This window comes from Mesoplodon bidens (genome assembly GCF_964165515.1).
Source record: "Mesoplodon bidens genome assembly, chromosome: Y".
In the NCBI taxonomy this organism is placed as follows: domain Eukaryota; kingdom Metazoa; phylum Chordata; class Mammalia; order Artiodactyla; family Ziphiidae; genus Mesoplodon; species Mesoplodon bidens.
Genome location: NC_138180.1, coordinates 42,690,959 through 42,704,063, shown reverse-complemented (window position 1 = coordinate 42,704,063; position 13,105 = coordinate 42,690,959). Strand labels below are relative to the sequence as shown.

General features: G+C 43.5%; 1 protein-coding gene across 1 annotated transcript in view; it reads right to left on the bottom strand.

Annotated features, from left to right (window-relative positions):
* Positions 1 to 11,551, bottom strand: part of LOC308609674 (putative helicase senataxin) — a gene marked incomplete at both ends in the record, with an annotated part of 69,433 nt that extends 57,882 nt beyond the window's left edge. Inside the window, 3 exons of the mRNA XM_081223390.1 lie at positions 896 to 1,106; positions 2,349 to 2,561; positions 11,483 to 11,551. Of these exons, the coding sequence (XP_081079516.1) occupies positions 896 to 1,106; positions 2,349 to 2,561; positions 11,483 to 11,551 (493 nt within the window). The remainder of the gene's footprint in view (positions 1 to 895; positions 1,107 to 2,348; positions 2,562 to 11,482) is intronic.
* Between the last annotated feature and the right edge of the window lie 1,554 nt (positions 11,552 to 13,105).

The window sequence follows — 13,105 nt, the reverse complement described above, 5'->3', positions numbered from 1 at the left end:
CCATCTATCTATTTATCTAACGATATCTATACCTGTGCACACATACGTAAAAGTAAACTATTCTGGATTAAAAGAGATGTAAGAAATATGGAACCAAATGGAACCAAATGCACAGTCCCTGATTGGACTCTAATTTAAATAAATCATCCAAAAAACACATTTTGCAACTACTGGGAAAATCTGAATGTGGACTAGATACAGTAGTGGGTGCCTTAAAGGTACTGTTATTTCGTTAGATTTGACAGATCAGGAAAATGTCTTCAAGAGATTCATATTAAGAAATGCAAATATAAATGGCCAAAATCTAGGCAGACATAATATGCTATGCCATTGTGATTACTGAAAACTACTACAGACCAGTGGTTCTCAACCTGGCGATTTTGTCCCCCACTGGCCCTGACCCCCAACTCCCAAGGGACGTTTGGCAATATCTGGAGACAATTTTGCTTGTCACAACTAGGGTAATGGGGAGAGCAAGTCACTACCAGCATCTAGTGGAGAGAGGCCAGGGATGCTGCTAAACATCCTACAATAAACAGCATGTCCCTCAGGAACCAAGATTTATCCAGTCCAAAATGTCAACAGTGCCAAGTATGAAAAACTCTGCTACAGACAAATTCCAAGAATGAAAATTAATTGAATGGATAGAAGAATAAATATGTGATAAAGCAAATACAGCAAGATATCAGCAGCTGTACAATCTATGTGGTGTGTATATGGTATTCACTGTGTAATTCACTTTTCTAGGTTTGGAAATGCTCAAAATAAAACGTTTGGAAAAAAAAGTATCCTAAGTATATGTTTAAGAAACAGATTTTCAATATAGATAAACCCAAATTCTTACAATTCTTAAAATATAAAAATGATACAACTGTGAAACACCCAAGATACTCACTAACATGCTCATGTAAAAGCAAATAAGGATATTTCAGTATTTCAAGAAGAGCAACTCGAAGCTTATTTTTAAAGTCTTCGCCAGTAAGGTCAAACAGCTGTGCCTCTCCATTGTTGTCTACTATATATAACTCGTCACCGTCTCCAATTTCTCCCTTCATGGCCTTTTCAAAGTGATTTATGAGACGTGAGGTTTCTAATTCCCATAAAACCTACAGGAAAAGAAAAACGGGCAGTGTGCTTTATATCTTATTAGCAACAAAATATACTGGATGTGACGATCCTTCTAGAAAGCCTTTTCCTAAGCATAAAAATTCAGAAGTTTAAAGAAGTACCAGGGCTTCCCTGGTGGCACAGCGGTTGAGAGTCCGCTTGCCGATGCAGGGGACACGGGTTCGTGCCCCGGTCCGGGAAGATGCCACATGCCGCAAAGCTGCTGGGCCCGTGAGCCGTGTCTGCTGAGCCTGCGCGTCCGGAGCCTGTGCTCAGCAACGGGAGAGGCCACAACAGTGAGAGGCCTGCGTACCAAAAAAAAAAAAAAAAAAAAAAAAAATTATATTAGATTTAAAGAAAACAGTCACTGAACATAAAAGTGGCTTTTATGATACATGAACATGAGTACATAGAGCATGAGATGTTTACAACATTGCTCTTGCAGAGTTTTGTTATCAACAGCACTGTCAACTATACTCTATTGAAAAGGAAATGAGAAGTTGGAGCTTCTTTACACAAGCTGGGCCTTCTCTGACTTCCCTCCTATGTTCCAGCCATAGGTAATTACCTTGAAACATCAGCTTTAGCATAAAGGCATTGGTTAGCTTCATCGCTAGGCAACTTTGTAAACATAAAGTTTTCCTCAAAATGTTCATAACTTATCATCCCCTCCTCTCTTCTATATTATTATACGTAACTCTATGGTCTGTATTCCATTTCTCACCAGATAAATATAATAAACCAATATTCAAAGCCACATATTTAAAATTATATGTTTCACTTTGGTTCCTGTGAATGAAAAAAAATGTTTGTCTTTATTGATTTATAGCACGTAACATTAAAAAATGAAGAGAGGGGAAAAAAAGAACTATTAGCCAATAAAAGAATAACCCAAGCCATTCAGATACCTGGCTGTTAAGAAAGTCAAACACAACGACATTAAAACATGAACCCAAAAAAACCCCATACGTCACTTCATTTCATGAAACTGTTTCACATCAAAATGTCTAAAAGTGGAGGATTATAAAATTCTGCTTTAGATTTCAATTCAATTCCATCAATCAATAAGCATTTATTCAGCACCTACTATCTACCAGGCTATGAGTTACATACTACACGTATATTAGCATTCACAGTTTAAATCACGTTTTCAGTTCCCTGAATGCTTCCAACAGAGTTTAAATTTATTCTCTTCCTAGTTATCAAGCTCTGAAAAATACTGCCCAATTAATGTAAAGTACCTTATGTAAGAATGGCAATTCATCCCTTGCTTTGTGGTATTCCGCCACACATTCTAAGCAGTAGCAGAGGTCTTCATCAGCTGTTTGAAATTCACTGGAGTGGGTCTTGGATGCATAGCGTTGCAGGAAGTCAATGGTGGAAATACCACCTGGTGTACACCAACAACATGTGCTCATTCTGTACCTGTATCCAGAAAAGAAGACATGGAAAGACTAAAGAAAAAAAAAAAAAAACACACAACACTTCAGGCCTATTCTGGTGGAGAATGGGTACATTTCCTACAAATGATCATGTCTTCAACTTACAATGTGCCTCGACCACATCCAGAACATTCTGCTGGCCAGCTTATCAATCACTGGCTAAACTCAATCTGAGCTTACTCGTAAAAACTTTACCTGTGACACATGAAAAATAATGAAATGAAAGCAGTTAGTAATAAACATCATAAGGCAACATACAGCTGTGTTATAAAGCCAGCTCAAAACTATACAGTACTGATGGGAAATTATATACAGAGACATAGAATTATCAATGTTTTCAAAGTACAGATTTTGGAGTGTTCTAATCATGTACTGGAGTCAAGTGAGAAGCTCAGGAAACCTTTCACATTCCCTGAGGCCCTGCTCCCGAAATCCCTGGAAACCTTAGAAATCCCCAAATATTAGTCCATACCAATAACAAAAACTCATATAGAGAAGAATTTTCTCTTGGTTTGGAAGTATATATACACATGACTTTGCACATGTGTGTATGAACTGCTGCCCATAACTCACTGCACGTCAAGGCAGTATAAACTGTAATGGCTGCAAATATAATAGCTACAAAACTATTCCTACTAAGTTTGAAACGTACAGTTTTCAACTGTCTCCAATTTGGGGTTTTATACTACCATCAGAGCCTCCACCATCCAAACTCAAGTAAAAAGGGTTAAATGAAATTAATTTCAGAGATTGGTTCAAGATGGCGGAGTACAGGATGTGCACTCACTCCCTCTTGCGAGAGCACCGGAACCACAACTAACTGCTGAACAATCATCAACCGGAAGACACTAGAACTCACCAAAAAAGATACCCCACATCCAAAGACAAAGGAGAAGCTGCAATGACGAGGGGCACAATCACAATAAAATCAAATACCATAATTGCTGGGCTGGTGACTCACAAACTGGAGAACACTTATACCACAAAGTCCACCCACTAGAGTGAAGGTTCTGAGCCCAATGTCAGGCTTCCCAACCTGGGGGTCCGGCAACGGGAGGAAGAATTCCTGAAGAATCAGACTTTGAAGGCTAGCAGGATTTGATTGCAGGAATTTGACAGGACTAGGGGAAACAGAGACTCCACTCTTGCAGGGCACACACAAAGTAGTGTGAGCACTGGGACCCAGGGGAAGGAGCAGTGACCCCATAGGAGACTGAACCAGACCTGCCTGCTAGTGTTGGAGCGTCTCCTGCAGAGGCAGGAGGGGAGGTGGCTGTGCCTCACCGTGGGGACAAGGACGCTGGTGGCAGAAGTTCTGGGAAGTACTCCTCGGTGGGAGCCCTTCCAGAGTCCGCCATTAGCCCCACCAAAGAGCCAGGTAGGCTCCAGTGCTAGGTCGCCTAAGGCCAAACAACCAGCAGGGAGGGAGCGCAACCCCACCCATCAGCAGATAAGCAGATTAAAGTTTGACTGAGCTCTGCCCACCAGAGCAACACCCAGCTCTACCCACCACCTGTCCCTCCCATGAGGAAGCCTGCACAAGCCTCTTAGGTAGCCTCAGCCACCAGAGGGCAGACAGCAGAAGCAAGGAGAACTACAATTCTGCAGCCTGGGGAAGGAAAACCCTATTCACAGAAAGACAGACAAAATGAAAAGGCAGAGAGTGCTTTGTACCAGATGAAGGAACAAAATAAAACCCCAGAAAAACAACTAAATGAAGTGCAGATAGGCAACCTTCCAGAAAAAGAATTCAGGAAAATGACAGTGAAGATGACCCAGGACCTTGGAAAAAGAATGGAGGCAAAGATCGAGAAGATGCAAGGAAGGTTTAACAAAGCCCTACAAGAATTAAAAGAAAAAACACCTAGAAGAATTAAAGAACAAACAGAGATGAACAATACAATAACTGAAATGAAAAATACACTAGAAGGAATCAACAGCAGAGTAACTGAGTCAGAAGAACGGATAGGTGATCTGGAAGACAGAACGGTAGAATTCACCTGCTGTGGAACAGAATAAAGAAAAAAAGAATGAAAAGAAATGATGACAGCCTAAGAGACCTCTGGGACAACATTAAACGCAACACCATTCACATTATAGGGGTCCCAGAAGGAGAAGAGAGAGAGAAAGGACCCAAGGAAATATTTGAAGAGATGATGGACGAAAACTTCCCTAACATGGGAAAGGAAATAGCCACCCAAGTCCAGGAAGCGCAGAGAATCCCAGGCAGGATAAACCCAAGGACAAACACGCCAAGACACACAGTACTCAAATTGACAAAAAATTAAAGACAAAGAAACATTACTGAAAACAACAAGGGAAAAACGACACGTAACATACAAGGGAAGTCCCATAAGGTTAACAGCTGATTTCTCAGCAGAAACTCTACAAGCCAGAAGGGAGTGGCACGATATATTTAAAGTGATGAAAGGGAAGAACCTACAACCAAGATTACTCTACCTGGCAAGGAGCTCATTCACATTCAACGGAGAAATCAAAAGCTTTACATACAAGCAAAAGCAAAGAGAATTCAGCACCACCAAACCAGCTCTACAACAAATGCTAAAGAAACTTCTCTAAGTGGGAAACACAAAGGAAAACGACCTACAAAAACAAACCCATACCCATTAAGAAAATGGTAATAGGAACATACATATCAATAATTACCTTGAACATGAATGGATTAAATGCTCCAACCAAAAGACACAGGCTCGCTGAATGCATACAAAAACAAGACCCATATATATGCTGCCTACAAGAGACCCACTTCAGACCTAGGAACAGTTACAGACTGAAAGTGAGGGGATGGAAAAAGAGATTCCAGACAAATGGAAATCAAAAGAAAGCTGGAGTACCAATACTCATATCAGATAAAATAGACTTTAAAATAAAGAATGTTACAAGAGACAAGGAAGGATGCTACACAATGATCAAGGGATCAACCCAAGAAGAAGATATAACAATTATAAATATATATGCACCCAAAATAGGAGCACCTCAATATGTAAGGCAACTGCTAACAGCTATAAAAGCGGAAATCAACAGTAACACAATAATAGTGGGGGACTTTTTTTAATGTTAATTTATTTATTTTTGGCTGTGTTGGGTCTTCGTTGTTGCGTGCTGGCTTTCTCCAGCTGCAGCAAGCAGAGGCCACTCTTTGTTGTGGCGTGTGGGCTTCTCATTGCGGTGGCCTCTCTCGTGGAGTACGGGCTCTAGGTGCGTGGGCCTCAGTAGTTGTGGCATGCGGTCTCAGTAGTTGTGGCTCTCAGGCTCTAGAGCACAGGCTCAGTAGTTGTGGCCTGCAGGCTCTGTAGCGCAGGCTCAGTAGTTGTGGCGCACAGGCCCAGTTGCTCCACAGCATGTGGGATCTTCCAGGACCAGGGCTCGAACCCGTGTCCCCTGCACTGGCAGGCAGACTCTCAACCACTGAGCCACCAGGGAAGCCCGGAACAGAAACAACGTGCACAAAACACAAAAGGAAGGGGGCATGTCAAAGGGACATAATAGACACCAACCTGAAGAGCTCCCAGCGGCCAAAGCTGAAACAATCTGAGTAACAAAATAATGTAATATTGGATTATAACCCACAGTATAAATATACATGAATCCATACTGATACAAATGAATGAATAAACAAATGTGGGGGAAGGAACAAACTTTCCTTATGGAAGAATTGCAAATAATATATACAGATACTCCCCATTCCAGGAAGTGGAGCTTAATCCCACCCTATCTTGAGCGAGGGCTGGACTTGGTGAAACACTTCCAAATAAGAAAGGATGCAAAGTGAAAATCACACTTATGGTGGAGACACCTGGCAAACACAACCTCAAACCAAGTGATCAAGGTTAACATCACCAGTGGTTAAGTCGTGTTGGTAACCCCTGACACAATGTGATGAGGCAGGAACTTCAACTCTGCAGTATGCTTCCCCAAACCCACAACCCCAGTCTATTCATGCGAGAAACATCAGACAAACTCAATGTATTAGCCAAACAGCTATTAGCCAGTCTTTGACAAAAATGGAGAAAACCACACCCAAGGGAAATCAAACCAAGTGTTCTATCGTATGGAAACATTTTATTGGGAATTGGGCCAGGAAATTACCCAACAAAACCGGTCTTGAAAACTTGACCTTCATTATCTAATGAATGTATATCAGCCTGATGGGAAAAAAGTTACAAACCCAACTGTAAACCCAATGAAGTTCATTGCCTAACTGGATGATCCTAATCCATGCATTCTCATCAGGAGTGACATCATCCTCAAGGAGATGAAAACTGGTTAGTGGAACACATCCTACTCTTTATACATATAAAGCACAGGTATATGGACATTACGTAAAGAAGTATATAATATATATTGGTGGGATTAAAATTCACGGGAAATTCATAGGAAAGAAATGTCTTAAACGTTTCCTTTCAGAGAGGGAGAAGGGACAATAAAAGGTTAAGAAACATGACCCAAGTCATTGAATACTTGGGTACAGAAACTTGACAATGTTACATTTTTGAATGCATTACCACCCAAAAATTCAGAGTGCATAATAAGCTCTGCTAATGGGAAACTGATCACATCTTGACAGTATTTATAGTTTCTGTACAATCAAAAACATGGATTTGTCTTGTGAACTGATTTTTAAAATTTATTAAATATTAACTGTATACTTTCTTCAGGCTTCTGAAAAGAATGCAGGGCAGCTTTCAACATTAAAGTATAAAGAAAAAGACATTTTAGAAGGCAATTTAGAAAGGGAGAGAAATCAAAACTTATGTACAAGAAACTTAATTTCAATAAGGCCTAATTTAGGAGCTTCTTGTAAAGTAGAGCAGAAAAATAGCATGAGTTACACAGTCCTTGTGTGAAAAATTAAAAAAGTAATATGCTAGTTCAGCTGGAGAGTCCTGCCCTTTCCTAACACTAATTCTAATTCAATTACATTTTTTAAGGGTGCTGCAAACTAGGGAATATGAAGTAACAGAATAGACACTATGTTTCTGCAGAATATAAATTTCACTCAAAGAACTTCTCATACTTGAAAAACCAGTAATATAATACCAGGAAGTTAAAAGTCTGCAGAAGCTGTGTTTTTCCAGTGATGTAATCTAATTCAACAAGTTTCACCCTTCTAGACAATGCAAGGACAGAAAATGAAACTCAGGGAAGATTTCTCAAACATCAGTTGTTTCAAGCTTGACTTGAGCAGGAAACAAGACTGCAGTCAACTGCAACTTTGAAAAAATCAAGGTACTGAAGTACAAATAAAATGTTGTATACATTTTTTTTTTTTTTTTTTTTTTTGCGGTACACGGGCCTCTCACTGCTGTGGCCTCTCTCGTCGCAGAGCACAGGCTCCGGACGCGCAGGCTCAGCGGCCATGGCTCACGGGCCTAGCCGCTCCGTGCAGCATGTGGGATCTTCCAGGACTGGGGCACGAACCAGTGTCCCCTGCGTCGGCAGGTGGACTCTCAACCACTGCGCCTCCGGGGAAGCCCAAAATGTTGTATACTTTAAAATAATTATTAACAGAGAAGTTAGTTAGCAAAATAAACTTTCTAGTAAAAAAAAAAAATTATGGAGGCTGCTTTTTATTTCACTCACTCAGAGAGCTGGCTTACTTCCACATTCCAGAAAGCAAACTAAATGTTCTCAAAGTAGATAGGAGGTACTGCCATATAACAGATAAGTGCCATGGAATTTAGAAAACAGAGAGAACAGTGCTACAGCAAATCAACAATAGAAACATGTTTCCATAGTTCCTCTCAAAGGCCATAAGTGGGTGTGGTTATGTTCCTAAAACTAAAATCATCATTGGCCTGATAGCTAAGCCCAAAAAAATCTGAACAGGGTATACTGAAATTTTTCTTTTAAGGGAAAACTGCTGGTAGATGACTATGAATCTTGCAAATTTTTGTACAATTCAGTTCTTCTGGAGGACAGTTTTGTTAAGTTCATCAGTGTTTTTACTGCTTGGAATCATTACTGAACTACAAATGGGGGAGTCCAGGGAATCCTCAAGCTGCATGACAGAAGTAAGAGCGGCTCCTGTGCATCAGAGAGACAGTATTTTTGCCAATAACATAGGATGCTTCACCAGAGGTATAACTGTAATTTTCTATTGACTTATCCAGGGGATATCATTTATCAATAATAGCTGGCCAGAAACTTCAAATAACAATCACTTTCTTCTATCCTTCCTAGCTAAACTTTTTGAAAATTTATTTATTTTAAACTTCTTCACAATTGCTTTTATTTATTTTTTTCCTCGGCCACGCTGAGCGGCTCGAGGGATCTTAGTTTAGATCCCTGACAAGGGATTGAACCCGGGCCACGGCTGTGAAAGCGCCGAGTCCTAACCACTGGACCACCAGGGAACTCCCCTTGAAAAAATAATTTAGATTCACTTCTTTAGCTCCTTTGCACTCTGGCTTCTACCTTATGTTTCACTGAATGTTTTCACAAAAGTCCCTAATAATCTCTTTAATACCAAATCCAGTAGGTTCTTTAATGGACTCCTCTAAAGCATATGAAACTGCTAAGCATGTATTCCTTAGCTACGACAACACACCATTCTTCTCTCACTTCCTCTACCCAGCCCCCATAATCATCTGTTCCTTTTCCCCCTGCTTCATATCAACATTTCCAAAGGTTTGTCCTCAGGACTCGAACCCTTCATTCAATATCCTCTTTGTGGGTGACAATTCAACCTATTTCTTCAACTACTATTTATAATGAAGCTTCCCCAAAGACTGAGAACGTAGGTAAAACTCAATGCCATGTTTGTGTTTCAGCTACTCAATAAATGATAGCCTAGCCTAGAATTCCACAAAGATATACAGCTGCCCTTCAGTTTCTGCAGGGGATTGGTTCCAGGAGTACCCCCCATGCACACCAAAATCTGCAGATGCTCAAGTCCCTTCCATAAAATAGTGGAGTACAGGGAACACAGTTGGCCCTCTATATCCACACATGGGAAACCCAAAGATATGGAAGGCTGACCGTACTCAATATCCAACTGTACAGTGAATCTATACTCACTTGACAGTTGCCTCAAAGTAAACAGGACCAGAACAGAACAAAGTCCTTCCCGTCAATGTGTTATCTGTCCTGTATTCTCTGTATCCACGGTATTACCATGACTTCACTTTTCAAACCAGTAACCTGTGAATTCTCCTATGCTATCCTCCCTTAGCCCCCATCTCTACAAGTTCTATAGAGTCTACCACCTTGATTACCTCTGTACTTTACTCTCAGTGAGACTGCCATTTCCTTAGTTCAATACATTTTCATTATTTGTCTGGATTACAGAAGAAACCTAAATGATCTGCCTCTTGTTTGATCCACCATCAATTCTTCCTCCAAAGTGCTGCCAAAGGCCAAAGCCAAAACCAGACTCTAAAAGCACAAATGACTCCTCTACCTTTGGCCGATAAAATTAAAATTTCTGACCTCACCACACAAGGCTCTCCATGACCTGGCTTCAGCATCATCTCTTGACATTCCCCCTCACTTGCACTTCCTAAAATGCTTCCTGGTGTTTGGCATTACCTGCCTTTATGGAAGCTCTTCCATCTGCCTTGGACACCTACTCTTCATACCTTTGCCTGCTTCTTAACCCTGGATGTGCCTCAGACTCACCAAAGGAACTTGGCAAAAAAAATTAGCAAAGGCACATGGTGAGATACCACTGAGAAAATTCAGATGCGTTCTAAAAAAGACTCCACCAGTACGTCTGATAAAAAGCCAGATTTGGGGGACATCCCTGGTGGTCCAGGGGGTAAGACTCTGCACTCCCAATGCAGTGGGCCGGGGTTCGAGCCCTGGACTGGGAACTAGATCCCACATGCATGCCGCCACTGAGAGTTCGCAAGCCACAACTAAGACCCAGCACAGCCAAAATAAATAAATAAGTAAATATTTCGGGGGCGGGGGTGGGAGGAGCCAGATTTGAGAACTACCTCTGAGCATCATCATGCCTGGAGGCTTGTCTGACTCATTCCCTCCCTTCCAATCTGTCTTTGATGACTTTTTTCTCTATCCCCTCAGGACTTTGTACATGGTCTCTATCACTGCATTTACCATGTTAGGCTGAGCTGTTTACTTATCTGTCTCCCACCTACAAGCTCCATCCTCAGCAATTCTGCGTGTGTTAGGGGGCAAGGATCCGTTCTGTATTTTTTTTTTCTTTTGTCTTACTCCTCAGTGCTTGGCACATAATAAGTGCCTGAAAAAAAAAGTCTTAAGTGTCTATTTAACAAATAACTGCCGACACTTCCCTGGTGGCACACTGGTTAAGACTCCGCGCTGCCAATGCAGGGGGCCCAGGTTCGATCCCTGGGTCTGGGAACTAGATCCAACATGCATGCCACAACTAAGAGTTCGCATGCCACAACTAAGGAGCCCGCCTGCTGCAACTAAGACCCAATGCAACCAAATAAATAATAAAACATGTAAACATTTAAAATTAAAAAAAACCAAATAATTACCTGGGGTAATGGCCTACAGCGAAGCCATCCTTTCAGTCGAGATTCTTGGGTTTATTTGAGAATGGGTGAGGATCTGCATTCATATATAACCAGACTCTGGGCCCCAACATTTCTGAAAAAGCAAAACAAAACAAAACTGAGGAAGTGGTTTTTAGACTCGCTCTCTCACCTGGGCTTCACATCAATCCTTATAAAGAACCACCAAATATTACCATTTGATGACAGGGCTCAAGCTCCCAGAGGTTAGACAACATGCCTGTGGATCTAACAAGGAATGAAGAAACAGTGCAACTGCCATTCTGACTCCACAGGGGGAGTGGCTCCACGGGGGACCTCGTCCCCACGCTGGGGACAGCGAGGCACTTTGTCATTAAGTCCCGCAATTAGCAGGTGAGTTCAGCCCTACGATCGTCAGTAGCTAACACCTCTGCCGCTTTGACTGACCAGCCAAGGGTTCTTCTTCCTTCGAGCCTCGGGCCCGATTCCTTCTGGGCCACACAGGTCTTGGCACATCGTCGCTCCTGGAAGGTGGGGAGGACGGCAAAGGGCCCTCTGGCTGGCTGTCAGCGCTCCATCGCCTTCAGGTGGGGCAGGGAGGGCTCAGGTGGCCACTCGGGAGGGGCACACTCTCCAAAGGCACGAACCCCAGCAGGAGAAAGCAGGGGGCGCCGAGCGGACAGAGACTTTCTGTAGTGAGACACCCCACTCACTCCCACAGAAACTACGCAGCTCCCAGACTCAGAAGAGCTCACACGGGACGGCACTGCAGACGACGCGAAGGGAGAGGACCGGAGGGCGCCCCAATGGGCGCCGCAACTGTCCTGAGGGACGCGGCCGAGCTCACGCCGCCCCTACCCCACCCGCCCGGGCCTCACACGCTGCGACGGTTACACCGTGCGCACTCCCACGCTCACCGGGCCAGCAGCCGTGAGTTCAACGCTCTCCTCACCCGTCTCGGCCTCCCCCCGGCCGCTAACCAGCCTCCACCTCCGTGCCTAAACTCAACAGTCGGCCGAGAACGGAAGTGCGGGCCTGCGATCAGTCGCCAACATCCGTAACCGACCACCCAACCGAAGAAGCCCCGAGCGCAGGACCCGCCCTCTGCGTGGCGTCGGCCGTCCGAAGGCCCCGCCCCGGCCGCCGCTTTCTTGTTTTGGTGCCCCGAGGGGCGGGGCGTGGGAAGAGACACGCCCGGGCTCCGCCTGGAGGCCGGGAAGCCCGGCGTGGCGTCACTTCCGGGCTCCCAGGGCCGCCCAATCAGGAGCGTCCGTGAGGGGCGGGGTCTGGGGGAAAGCTTGAGGCCGAGGTTCCACCGCGGCCTTGACCCGGATTTCTCCGGGTAGCGGCCGCCCACCGATGCGCCCACCCCGGGCGACCTGGACGCTTACCCTGCTGTCTTTTCCGCCCAGTCCTTTTTCTTCCCTTTTAGACGCCTCAGGAGTTTCAGCAGGGGTGTTACGGGTTGCGAAGGAATTGTTTTTCTCTTTCGATTTCCTTTAGAGACCTAAAATATAATATGTAATCAACACGTACTTTGGGGGAAGTATATACTTTGTATCATAGAAAAGGGATACATTAAGTATTGGAAAGAGGAAAAACAGTACAGAATATAACAGTAAAACCCCCTGGGAAGCCTACCCATTTTTTTTTTTCTTTTAACGCTTACTGCTGACTTCGACGATGAGGCGTCACCACTAGCTTATACTCTAATAGAGGAGACAGAAAAACAAATAATTACTAGTTCTGATCAAGGCTCTAAAGGAAAGCAGAGGCTGAGTTAGGCCCGATCCAGACCGGTCAGCCAGCGACGATCTTACTGAGCAGAAAACCCTAACCAAAGAATGAGAAGGGGTGAGCCAGGGAAGAAGTGGGCAGGGTCCTGCTGAAGAACATTCCAGAAAGAGGGCGTGGCTTATCGGAAAGCCCCGATGCCTATTATGGAAATTTAACAATCCCAGCGGGAGGCAAAGACTGTTATTCTCGTTTCTAGATTTTTCTCTGTCAGGCGGACTGTGTTGGCCAAATTCAAATCCAGTGTTTAAATACGAAAGTTACAAAACTGTGCGG